This window comes from Erpetoichthys calabaricus, chromosome 11 (assembly GCF_900747795.2).
Source record: "Erpetoichthys calabaricus chromosome 11, fErpCal1.3, whole genome shotgun sequence".
Lineage (NCBI taxonomy): Eukaryota > Metazoa > Chordata > Cladistia > Polypteriformes > Polypteridae > Erpetoichthys > Erpetoichthys calabaricus.
In genome coordinates this window covers 108432003-108446011 of record NC_041404.2, presented here as the reverse complement: position 1 = coordinate 108446011, position 14009 = coordinate 108432003, and the positions used below count along the sequence as shown (strand labels likewise).

Below are 14009 nucleotides of genomic sequence, written 5' to 3'. Positions count from 1 at the left end.
AGATGATGCTGCAGTTGTGACCTGCTGGGCTGGCTACTTTGAGCAGCTGTTTAAAGCTGATCCTCCAGCTAGTATGCTGGACATCTCTGGATCCATGGTTCTTGAGGCTGATCCTCCAATTAGCTGTGAACCACCTAATCTCACTGAGATTGCACAGTTGGTGAACCAGCAAAGGGTAGGGAAGGCTGTAGGGATTTGTAATTTCCGGGGTAAACCTCTCCAGGCTGATGGTAAGGCTGTCCACCTGGCATTGCAAGCAATCTTTGGGAGGTGGGCTTCATCTCAACTGACTGGAAAACAAGACTTGCTATCCCTATCTTGAAAGGGAAGGGAGTTGCCTGGATTGCGGCAACTACAGGGGGATAACACTACTGTCGGTGCCAGGTAAGGTCCTTGCTAGGGTCATCCTCAATAGGGTCCGTGATCACTTGCTCACCTACCAGCAACTGGAGCAGTCTGGTGTTACGCCTAAGAGGTTTACCATTGACCCTGCCCTGGCACTGAGGGTTCTCATCTTTGCAGCCTTTGTCAATTTTTCTAAAGTGTTCAGCACATTTGATTGAGCTGCCCTTTGGGACATCCTGTGACTTCCAAAGTTGCTGAATCATGACTGTTCTGTACACTGGTACTAGTGAGTGCTGTGCAGAGTGGAGTCAGAACCTCTGTGTTTTTCCCTGGGGTTTGTCAGGGGTGTTTTCTTGGTTCCTACTCTGTTCAGTGCTTGCATGGACTGGGTGTTGAGCAGGATCATGTGGTCCAGAGGCTGTGTGGCATCTGTAGTGAAGAAAGATTCACTGATCTTGACTTTGCCGACGATGCTGTGATCTTCACAGAGTCAATGGAGGCTCTCATTGGGGCTCTTGAGAGACTGAGCAGGGAGTCTGAATGTCTGGGCTTGCGAGTGTCCTGGATAAAAACTATGATCCAGGCTTTTAATGACCTCTTGGGCACAACCATCAGCAGCGTGTGTCTGTGGAGAGAATGTCAACCTTGTTGAGAGGTAGTGACATTCATGTCTCTGGTGACTCTTCCTATTATGTCAGTAGGTAGATTAGGAGAGTATGGGGGTCATGAGGTCACTGGAAAAGGGTGTGTGGTGCTCCCAATATCTCTGCAAAAGGACGAAGGTCCAAGTCTTTAGAGTCCTGGTGCTTCTTGTTTTGCTATATGGCTGCGAGACATGGACACTATCCAGTGACCTGAGATGAAGACTGGACTCCTTCATTACTGTGTCTCTTCAGAGAATCCTTGGGTTACCACCTTTTTGACTTTGTGTCGAACATGTGGAGGCTCATGGCGCACCGAATGAGCCACATTACCTGGATTGTGATGGAGCGTCAGTTACGGCTGTTTCGGCTATGTGTTGCGATTCTCCAAGGGTGATCCAGCTTACAGGATTCTCAATGTTGAGGACCTGAGCAGCTGGACCAGGCTGAGGGGACGTCCACATAACACCTGGCTGCGGCCAATAGATGGTCAGTTTTGGGGGGTGGGATTGGACCACGTGTCTGCCTGGGGGGTTGCCAACCAGGATCCCGAGCTGTTTCATCGTGTGGTGGGTGTGGCAACGCTCTGTAAAAGAGCATGGTCCCCAGCCTGACCTAACCTGATCTGACCTTTATGGTTGTTATGAATGTCATATTAGTTTAACATTTGACAACTTAGGCCTGTGGTACCTGACTTCTATGCTAAAAAGTTTAAACAAATTTCATAGCAAGGAATGACAGATGTATTCCTTTCCTATAAAGAACTATAGAAAATGCTTATGCATATATAGTTTTTCTTTTGTTAATTTAATGGTACTAAAATTGCTGCTTTTAAAAGATTATTCAATGCTGGTAAATATTAGCCAATGTGCACTTTTACTTTATAATCATGTGAGTACAAAAGGCTTTTCTGACAAACATGAATATGGCATGCAAATGGCATCTAATCAGAGTTTACTGGGGCAAATGTTCATTTTCTTTTCATTTCAGTTTATTCTTGTATAGTGCTCTTTACTAAGTTGAGGTTCAATGCACTTACATGCATTTACAGTAAATTAAGAATAAATTATTAAGCCATACAACATATACATACATAAACACACATAAGTTAGACAGAGAGTAAACCGGCTTTAATGCAGATTGTACTGAAGGCCAAACAATTCAGAATGGTCATCATTTACTAAGTGAAGTGTATGATAAGCAGCAGGACGAGTGTGTGAGCCTCACTAGTACAGTAGGCCTTGCAGTTAATAAAACCGTGCTGTTGGTTTTAATGAGCTTCCTAAATATGGTCGAGGAGACGCTGGTGCTATATTATAATAAAATCTATAGGCAGCTCAGATTGTTATTTTCAGTTAGCTCTTTTAAAATGTCATCTGAGATTTTTTAGGAAAGGAAGACAAACATTGCCGTGAAGTTGTTATACTCACTAGTTATGCTGATGTTGACTAGCACAGCTAATTACGAATTTCATTGTATTCTAAACATGTGGAAAGAATGACCCTATAAAACAATAATCTAGGTGCTGCCGTAAAACAGTGTGGTATATCTTAAAAATAATCTTTAGGATCACAACTGTTCTATGTATGCAATGACCAAAGTCAAGGAAAAAAGTCTATTTAAAGAAAGTGTTTGTAGCTTCCTTAGCATTATGTTTACCGCTGGAAAAATTAGTCAAAAACACTGTGTAAAAGAAACACGTAAATATCAAAACGTCAACATAAATATGGTGGCGCAGTGATAGTACTGCTGCCTTGCAGTAAGGAGACCAGGGTTCACTTCCTACATAGACTCTGCATGTTCCCCCTGTGTCTGCATGGGTTTCCTCCCACAGTCCAAAGACACACAGGTTAGATGAATTGGCGATGCTAAATTGTCCCAAGTGTTTTCGCTCCGCGATGGACTAGCACCCTGCCCAAGGTTTGATCCTGCCTTGTATCCTATGCTAGCTGGGATAGGCTCCACTATTCCCCGTGATCCTGGTCTAGGTGAAGTGGGCTGGAAAATTACATCAATACAGTAGAAAATTCATGGGACAAACATCTAAAACACTCGTAACATGTATACAGGAACATCACAATGCTGTCAGAAGGAAGGACCCATGGTCAAGTTCTACCGGACACACGTTTAACTGGGACACGGTGCAAGTAAGATTAAAAGCAACAAGTGCCAGAGAGCTGGCTGAATCCAAAATGAAAACCAAATGAAAACGCCATTAACAGACATTTGGACATATACAGGCTTGAAAAAAAGAACACCCAAAAAAAATGATAATAATAATTCCTCTTAAACACACCTACCCCCACCTCCTCATTTGCTATATATTGCCTTTGATTCCTGTGTGTCGATCATTTTCCTCTGATGATGACACCAGATAGGTGTTGAAAGCTGAGGAGTAAAAGACTATTTTAAGATACGTGGTTCATTTTTTCCCCTTTGTGAGTTTCTAGTGTGACAAAGGCGCTATACCAGTGCCTGACCTAACACAGACAGACACGGCACAAGATGTCCACAAACACACACAATTATTTTGTTCTTGCGCAACACATTGCACCAAAAACAGCCACAACAACTCAGTCCTTTACTTTCCTTCTTTTCTTCTATCACCTCCACTCCTCTTTTGCAAGCTCCGTCCTCTTCCACCCGACTCCAGCCCCTCAAATGAAGTGAGGTGGTCCCTTTTATGTTGCACCCGGATGTGCTTCAGGTGAACCCTGATGAACCTCCTGCTGCACTTCCTGGTGTGGTGGAAGTGCTGCCATCCAGGGCTACAGGATCGTCCAGGCACCCCCTGGCGGTGGCCAAGGACCCCAACAGGCTTCAGCTTCCAAGTTCTCCATCCGTGACCCTGATTTAATCCAGGGGGGCTGCCCTCTTGCGCCCCGGGGAAGATATTGCCCCTCTCCTGGTCCTTCCCTTCTCCAGAAGTCCCAGTGGGGAAAGGCCCCTGGTAGTCTGCCACACTAGCTACAAATAAGCAAGCCATATCACAGACTTTCACTTAAATATATATAATAGTCATTAACAAATGCAGATGTGACCGGTGAAAATTTAGTAAAAAACCCCTGATGGAATGGGAAGACAGGGAAAGATATAAATGGATGATGGATTTATGTTAGTTGAATTATTTAGATCTTTAATTTTATTACAGAAAAAGTGGAGGAATATTTCATAGACTTCAGTAGAAGAGGTAATTAAGCCAGATGCAGGTTGAGGTACTTTATCATCTACAGAGAACATCGGAGGGCTTGAGGGATGACCAGTCCTCCATATACAGTAGCACTGAATTTTTGAAATGGCATCAGAAAAGAAAAGCAGCAAAATGTATACATGTATTTATTGCAATTAGCACTCCTCTAATTAACCAATGTTTCAGCCACCTATGATGAAGTATTTTCTTTCTTCTGATTATCCTGCATGCTTCAGACAAAAGGTTCATAATAAATCCTACTTTACTAACCATATTCATTATATTAATTAGCATAATAGTCTAAAAACATAAGAAAATGTTGTGCAGAAGAGAAACACACTAGGGGTGTTTTGAGTACTGTATGTGGGACAAAAATGGAGTGATAAAGTACACCTGTCAAGAAGTTATGGTACTTTTTATTGTTTTCTTAATTTGCTAATTTTTTTTTTTGATAGTGTTTATTTTTCATATCTTCCGTCTTTTTGATTGTTTTTGCCTGGACATAGTCATATTATTTTCTGTTGACATTCCAGTTTCCGACACGTGATTTGTGTCACAGATTTGCAGATGATACCAAACTACGGACGGACAGAAAATGCACATTTTGTTACAGAGAGACTTGGACAGCACACAGGCTTGGGCAGATTTAAAGTAGATGAAATTTAATGTAACTAAATGTAACATATAACAAATGTGAAGTAGAAATGTTAGATTTGAACACACAATGGGAGTTTTGAAAGGAACTAGCAGTCATAGCACACTCATCAGTATCTACAGTATATCCAGGCAGTGTACAAAAGCCATCAAAAAGGCTAAGAGGATGTTAAATTATATATCACGATGTATGGAGTAGAAGGTGACATAAGCTTTGAGATTATGAAAGGAATTAGTACGGTGTATCCCATCTGTTACTTTAAAATACATTTTGCAACAAGAATATGGGGACACAGACCTGGGTTTGCTTCCCGGGTCCTCCCTGCGTGGAGTTTGCATGTTCTCCCCGTGTCTGCGTGGGTTTCCTCCAGGTACTCCGGTTTCCTCCCAAAGTCCAAAGACATGCAGGTTAGGTGTATTGGCGATTTATGCCACTGGTAATCGGTGTTTCCATCAGCTGTCCACTTTCTTTGGTCCCAGATGCTTTATCTATTTATGGCTTAGATTTTGCCATTTGTTTAAATCAGGGGTGTCGAACTCCAGGCCTGGAGGACTATAGTGGCTGCAGGTTTTCATTCTAACCCTTTTCCTAATCAGTGACCAATTTTCACTGCAAATTAACTTCTTTTCCCATCATTTTAACAGCCCTGTTTTTATGGATTCGGTCCTCTGAATTTCTTTCTTTCTTCATTAAATGACAGCCAAAGAGAAATGAGATGTGAAAGGAGCCAACAGATGACCAGCTAAACTGGGATTTCAAACTTTAACCAAATTCACTCCAACCAGTCTCTTAATGTGAAGCCGATTCTTGCTGTTAAACTCATTCTTTAATTCCATGGCTTGTTGCTGCTCTCATTCTGCCACAGCCAACATTTCCAAAACTGTTGATTTTTTTTGTTTTTTCTAAGAACACCATCAAGATGTTTTAGTGACCTTAGAGATCAACCTTACTGAGACCTTCACCTTTCTTTAATTTCAGATATTGTGTGATGGGCACGGGTGAGCTGGTCATGTGGCACCTTGTTTTGTGTCTCATTATTGTCCATCCGCTATATCTTAACTATAGGGTCATGGGGGTCTGCTGGAGCCAATCCCAGCCAACACCGGGCGCAAGGCAGGAAACAAACCCCGGGCAGGGCGCACACACACACACACACACCCGCACACCAAGCACACACTAGGGACAATTCAGGATCGTCAATGCACCTAACCAGCATGTCTTTGGACTGTGGGAGGAAACTGGAGCACCTGGACTAAACCCATGCAGACACGGGGAGAACATGCAAACTCCATGCAGGGAGGACCTGGGAAGCGAACCTGGGTCTCCTTACTGCGAGGCAGCAGCGCTACCACTGCGCCACCGTGCCGCCCTCACATTATTGTTTGGCTGCTAATTAATCAAAAAGAGACAACTAAGGGGTCTGAGTCAAGTTACTTAAAACTAAGGCAAAAGAAGTTAATTAGCAGCAAACAGCTGGTCACTAATGAAGAAGATGGTTAGAATGAAAACCTACAGCCACTGCGGCCCACCCACCTGGACTGGAGCTCGACACCCGTGGTTTAGATGTTTGTTCACTGCCACTCAAAAATAATATCAGTGACCTATTGCACAGAAAGAAAGATACTTACTTTTATTCTCCTTACTAGAGTGATAAGGGCACATTATCAGCAAGATAATTTATTTTTTCCTTAAATTGCGTTCTACTGCACAATATTTTAAGCAAGAGCTTAGTTTCATACATTGATAACAACCAATAGAAGATCTGTAATGCACTTTTTACAATAGATTTTTGGAGAACAAAAGAAAATCAATTATTAATCCATCACTAAATCATTTAAAAAGAAAGATTTAATAATTAAAAGGCCATATACATTAAATTGCAAGTAAAATAAATATTTTTGAGCTTGGATTTAAAACAAGCAACATTTTTTACAGTTGGGATTATGCTGGGATTTTAAGTATATATCAAAGTTGTACAAAACAGAATGAAAGTAAAGTCATATTTCATGTTTATGTAGTAACTTTTCTAGCATTCATTAATTTTTTGAGTGGAATATGAAAAATGCCAGCCTTTTTTAATTATTTTACATTTTTGAGGGTTTTTCAATAGTTTTTTATCCCTTCACATTAACTATCCATCCACTCATTTGCATAATCTGCAGGACTGCAAAGACTTTAACCATTATCTTTGGATAATTTTACTAAAATTTTGGGTATAAAAATCATGAAAACAGCATGGAAACAGTGCAACATGTCCACTACGCTTTCCACTTTTTCTATATCAGGACATTAGCACATGTTGCCTTACAAAGATATACTGTAAATAGCATAGAACATGTCTACATGCAGTGTGATGTCCTGACTGTGATCATTTAGAGATTTTACACAAACAATCAGTTTTATTTAGTTTTCAAACAAAAAATAAGAGTAAATAAAAATTTAGATTTGGCCATGAGTGCAGTTTACATCTTGTTAAGCCAACTGCATCCCATACTGTATATTAAGGTATACTAAAAACTATTGTGACTGTTTCAATAAATTCTATTAAAAGTAGGCCATATTTATATGTCATTTACAGTATATCATGCTTTACTGCACATCTGAACATCCTTTTTTCTAAACCCACATAATCTTGTAACATTTGTCAATGCAAGAAAAACAGTTACCAGTTACAGAAACAACTCCATTGCCTAGGCTTTTCATACAATGATATTCTTAAGAGCGTAAATGACAATGTGCTGAGTTGGTTAACGCAATACTTACTGTACCTGAAAAAAGCGTTAGGCTCAATGACAGCATTAGACAAAGACCTCCATCCATCCATTATCCAACCCGCTATATCCTAACTACAGAGTCACGGAGGTCTGCTGGAGCCTATCCCAGCCAACATAGGGTGCAAGGCAGGAAACAAACCCCAGGCAGGGTGCCAGCCCACCGCAGGACACACACACACACACACACACCAAACACACACTAGGGACAATTTAGGATCACCAATGTGCCTAACCTGCATGTCTTTGGACTTTGGGAGGAAACCAGAGCACCCGGAGGAAACCCACGCAGACACGGGGAGAACATGCAAACTCCACACAGGGATGACACGGGAAGCGAACCCGGGCCTTAGACAAAGACCTTTTCAGAATATTACAACCTGTTTATGAGTGATGTCATGTAGTGGTGTCTCTCAATAAAGTCGTATTTATCACTTAGTGTGGCCTCTTTTAACCTGCTGAGGTGTGTGGTTGAGAACAGAAAAGATGACACTGCCTTCCACTTTACTCTAAATCTCCTCTAAAGATGCAGGAGGAAATAACATCCTGCATTATTAATCAAATCCATCCTCTTGATTTTCATTGAAAAAGAACAAAAAATGTATTATTTTAAGAGTGACTGTGCTGACAATACTGACTTTTGTTAAGGTACTGTACATGTTAGCATATAATTAAATACTTTTGTTAACTGTGTGACAGCACGATCCACTAGTAAGGTAACAAAAGCATGCTGCTATTAATTTACAGCTAAACAGTGGGACTGAATGTGGGCTAAAATGTTTTCATTCTGAGAGTGCCCCATAAACGACTGAATGTGTTGTAGAAGCAAGGCTTACATCACCACTAAACACACTTTGAAATGTCACTTAGTAGCTAGTGAGCACTGCATAAAATCTGCCTGGTACTGAACATCAGGAGATCATCACAAGATTCACAAAGACTCTAGACACAAATGCCCTACATATGTAAAGGTAATACTGGATTCTCAGAAATTGTGCATGCTGATATCTCTAGTGTAATGCTTTAAAAGCCAACACCACTTGTCTTGCATCATCCATGCTCTCAAAATCTCTCTGTGCTGAACTCTTGGTACTACAACGTTTCCTAACACTTTTTGACATTGTTTTTTGGTTAACATCCTAGTTTTGACAAAAGAATAAAAGAATTCTTGAGTTGCAGACTTTGCTAGTTTTTGGTTAGATGCTTGTCTTCCTGCCCTGTTACTTGCTCTATGGGCTGCTACTGTCATTTTGAGTGGCATAACATTATATCTTTCTAGTGTCAAACCTGTTGGGCAAATGCTCATCTCACTTGAGACGGTTTAACCAACTGAGTCACCAGAAAGGTTTAGACCAAATCATACAGTCACAAAAATGACATCACCAGTATAATCACATTTCTCTTTTCTCTGCATCAGTACCATACTAGGTGAAAAAAAAGAAAATTTTTCCTTCAAAAGGAGTTGCATGCAATGATTTATTTGGGCAGGTGATATAACCACTTTCTCCCTGTGTCTGCGTGGGTTTCCTCCGGACACTCCAGTTTCCTCCCACAGTCCAAAGACATGCTGGTTAGGTGGATTGGTGATTCTAAATTGGCCCTAGTGTATGCTTGGTGTGTGGGAGTGTTTGTGTGTGTCCTGCAGTGGGTTGGCACCCTGCCCGGGATTGGTTCCTGCCTTGTGCCCTGTGTTGGCTGGGATTGGCTCCAGCAGACCCCCGTGACCCTGTGTTCGGATTCAGCGGGTTGGAAAATGGATGGATGGAAAATGGATGGATGGATGGATATAACCATTGTTATCATTTTATAGTCCTGTGAAATCTTACTTGAAGTCCTCTTAGGAATTTTAGAAAGTCAGCAGCACAGCTTGCTAAGATAACAGCCACAGTTCCAATTAAAGGTTCAGGTGATCAGCATTATGAAGATGACTTTGATTACATCCTGACTCCTAGCTGTATGCAGTCCTGCTTTTATCAGCCTCAATGCCAAGCCAACTTCGCAATAAGAGCGGTCCTCTCTCCTTGGAGGTTTATACACATTATTATGTCACCACTATCAGAAGTTGGATTCAAAATCTGTGTGAAGTTCTGCAGCAATTTTAACAATGTATGACATGGTGGCAGAAACTCAGTACAGAGCTAAAGGTGATCAGTATGTCATAGGGAGTATGAAAAAAAGAAAGTATAAGACAGAGCTAGATGGAGACTTGTAGTAAAGGCCCTATGCTCCTCTTAAAGCAGACAGGAATAAGCAGAACACAGTAAGAAAATGTGGACCATTATGATATATGTGAGTAACAGGATATAACTCTCATGGAAAGTCCTGAACATTTTTTAAAGACTAGTAGGCATGGATCTAGAAGATGTGATGAGACTATAATTTGTTAAATTTGTCAATGTATTTTACTAAGACACTCTTGAGCTTGCACTCAGTGAAATCACTATAATAATAAACTCAACTGAATGGAATTGAATGTGGTGCAGAACACAAATACAGGTTTTGGGTTGTTAGTACTATAAACTCATCTAATTCTTGAGCACTCAGTTATATGCTGTAAGAGACAGCTGGTCGGGATACCCCTAAGATGGAAGGATGGGGGAAGGCAGCTTTTCTAGGGCACTGGCTCCCCCAAGACTCTAGATGGCAGCTGGCCTGGACTGAAGCAGTGTCCCAGGTTTCTGCAGGGCATATGGGACATGGAGTTCGGTAAAACAGCCCTACTGGGCACCGTGGGTGCCGCCAGGGAATGCTGTGGGAAGATGGTGGGAGTCTAAGTGCTCACCTTGCCTGGAAGTACTAGCGGATCACGTGGGCAGAAGCCCAGAAGTACTGACAAGAAAACTCAAGTTCTCCATCTGACCCGGAAGTGCTGGCAAGTCACGAGGATGGAAGGAAGGCAAGCACTTCCGGGTCAAGGACTATATAAAGGACTGTTGGAGACCCAGCAGTGGAGGAGAAGATTATTGGGATTACTGTATTTATTTATTGTGTTTATTGTGGCTGTCGTGCTTTGGAGGCACGGTTAGAGAAGAAGAAGAAAATTAAAATACTTCTTGGTGCTTTTAACTTGTGTCCAGGGCATATGTCTGTTGGGTTTAAAAGGGGCAATAGTGCCCCCAAGCTTCCATTCATTTACAGTGCATACATGTTTTTCTCTGCCTTAGAATTTTCCACACGCTAGGATAAAGAACTAGTCCTCCTGCTTGAGCATTTCAAATATTCTTAACCACAGAATTATCACCACTGCCACTGCACCAATGCCAGATCTGGGTTTGTGATACATCATTATGGGTATAAAGTGCCTTTTTAAGGCATTGTACCAGTGTTCATTTATTTAAATGATAAAAACCTACTCGACTTTAAAGCATTTTTGATTTTGCAGGACAGCAAACCACCTCATTTGTTCCACTTCTCCTTACATAAGGCAATTTTGTTATTGTTCAGTTTTGAGTGCTGCTCTAACACAAAGAGAGAAGCTTAACAGCTTTAAAAACAAAACCATCCCTGCATAACAAAAGATAAATTAAGGAAGCCAGTCCACATAACATCTGCAAGACACTACAGATTGTATTACTTGGGACTTGTCACATAGTCCTGGTAGGTGCCATCGATAAGCTGCTCCACATCCTTGCTGGGAATAATCCAGCACTTTCCAAAATGTCTTCGTTTGATTGTGTCCTTCAGCTTTTTAATTTCAAGGAAAACAGTGATCCGCTGGTTACCCTTTTGCAGCTCCCCCATTGCCAGTTTCTGGTAAACAGAAGAGTTTGGATGTGTGGGGATACCTTTTGTTCGTTTAATTGAAATATTAGAATGCTGGAACTGACCTGTGAATTGACAGAAAAGCAAATTGACTTTATAAATAATAAAAAAAGCTGTGAAACTAAAAGACAGTTAGCTCACCAACCAATTAGAAAGCTTAAAGCAATTGACAATTTATTAGAGACTTACAAGCACTTGGCAAAATATCTTTAAAATAAACCCTAAAACACATATTTGTACAAAAATGAATGTAAAAATTCAAACAGCCTACCAATTTCTTTTTCAAAGCAGTTTAATCCAGTCTGTATTAAACAGGAAGGTGGTCCCATTTTAACAACACTGTGCATAAGACAGAACCTTAACATGAATTATCTGTCAACCCAAACAAATGAACATCAAGCCAACTAAGAATCATAAATCGTTTAGTGGTATAGTGATTATGGGACCCCAGTTCAAATCCTACCTGGGGTGCCCTCTATGTGAAATGTTTGGGTGGATGTCATGTCAGAATCATCTAAAGTTCTCCCACAAGCGTAATTCATGCAGTGGAATGCATTGGCCTGATGTGAATGAAACTGGGTTTGTGTGCGAGTATGCCTGTCAGGGAATGGCATTCAATTGGTTAGGCTCTACCTCCCTTCAGAAATGCACAGTAAAAACGTTTCGGAAAATGGATGCACATAAAGGAAATTCCCTGGAAAGTAAATCTGAAAAGTAAAACTGTGCAAAAATTGTGAGAAGATGCAACGTCTACAAACCACATATGCAAGCCTGGGTCAGAGCATTGGAGGTTGCAAGGCTAGACATAGTGTCACAATGCTAAGATTAATAAATGAATGTGCACACCGAAAAGCATACATAATGGCAAAAAACATGATATTGTTTACCTACTGGCATATCTCTAATTACCCTCAAGATATTTTACACTGTATACTAAGGTGCTACTCTGGGGTCAGTGAGTAACCATGTGTCGTTCGAGACTGACTGTGACTGAGACAGACTGTAATACAGTTTCCACCTTAACTTTGCGGACCCAGCTTTTATAAAACATTTCACTTACATTATCTATTTAAAGGCATTGTATGTCCAGAAAAAACTAATGGAAAACTAAGTCATGATAAGCCTTAGCTATAGCAAAACCCTAGTCTAAAACCCATACAGTGGTAAACATGTAAAACTCCTGTATTTGACGTTATCTTTATACATTGCTTTAAAATTCTGAAAATTATTAACCGATGCACTTTAATGTTAACTCATTACTACTGAGATGCATAATGTGAAGATAGTTTCACTTTCAATTTCTAGGGAATTGAAGAATACACTTTCTTACAAGGGCAGCATGATGGCGCAGTGCCAGCGCTGCTGCCTCGCAGTATGGGGACCTGGGTTCGCTTCCCGGGTCCTCCCTGCGTGGAGTTTGCATGTTCTCTCCGTGTCTGAATGGGTTTCCTCAGGGTGCAACGGTTTCCTACCTCAGTCTAAAGACATGCAGGTTAGGTGCATTGGCAATCCTAAATTGTCCCTAGTGTGTGCTTGGTGTGTGGGTGTGTATGTGTGCCCTGCGGTGGGCTGGCGCCCTGCCCTGTGCTGGCTGGGACTGGCTTCAGTGGACCCCCGTGACCCTGTGTTCGGATACAGTGGAACCTCGGTTCACAAACGTCTTGGAACACGTACAAATCGGTTTACAACCAAAAAGTTCCCAAACTTTTGCCTCGGTTTACGACCACACACTCGGTATACGAACAAGCCAGTTTCCCTTTCGGTTTGTACATGTTCAGTCTCTCCCTGTGCATTTCCTGTGCAGCGAGCGAGAGAGCGCGAGAGCACGACACGCACACACACACACACACACGCACACGCACACACACAGGCAGCACGAGAGAGAGACAGACGCACACACACAGGCAGTGAGAGAGAGAGAGCTGGACGCATAAGGTAGGAAGGCAGTTAGAGAATGCACTGGGCTTGATTTTGTTTTCACTTCTGTTTACAGCGATCAGTTCGTAGCGTGCATTGTTGCAATGTTACTTTTCTTGGTGGTTTATTAAATTACGGATTTTTTTCAAATGTTTATTTTTTTCCCTGTGCTTAAAACTCATTAAAAAAAAGTGTTTTTAGCCAGCGGTTGGTAGCGCTATAGCGCAAACTATTGCAATGTTAGTTTTCTCTGTTGTTCAAGGTTTTCTCAGTGTTATTCAATGTTTTTACATTTAGTTTAATATTATGCTGTGCATTCTATGGTTTAATTAACTATATTTGTGCTTAAAAACTTAAAAAAAATATATATTTACATACAGTTCATATGGTCTGGAACGGATTAATTGTATTTACATACAATCCTATGGGGGAAATTGCTTCGGTTCATGACCAAATCGGTTTACGACCAGAGTTTTGGAACGAATTATGATCGTGAACTGAGGTTCCACTGTATATATATTTTGGACAATGACTGACTGACTTTCTTACAAACATAATTTAGTAAGATGCAGGGAAAGGTAAATGTAAACTATGCTGACACATAAGTTTACAATCTGATGCTAATAAAAGTCTTTATAGGTGCTTGTTTCTCTAATACAAGAAGTCTTTCCCAGGCTACCTTTCAGATCTGTATGGAAGGCAGCGTGTCCATGCCATGCATTAGAGAA

The 14009-nt window shown here is 41.2% G+C and overlaps 1 protein-coding gene across 1 annotated transcript in view; it reads right to left on the bottom strand.

Annotated features, from left to right (window-relative positions):
- Nucleotides 1–9286: 9286 nt before the first annotated feature.
- The window catches only part of itih6 (inter-alpha-trypsin inhibitor heavy chain family member 6), a 112406-nt gene continuing 107683 nt past the window's right edge, over nt 9287–14009 (bottom strand). Inside the window, exon 17 of the mRNA XM_028813711.2 lies at nt 9287–11429. Coding sequence (XP_028669544.1) covers nt 11173–11429 — 257 coding nt within the window. The 3' untranslated portion in view covers nt 9287–11172. The remainder of the gene's footprint in view (nt 11430–14009) is intronic.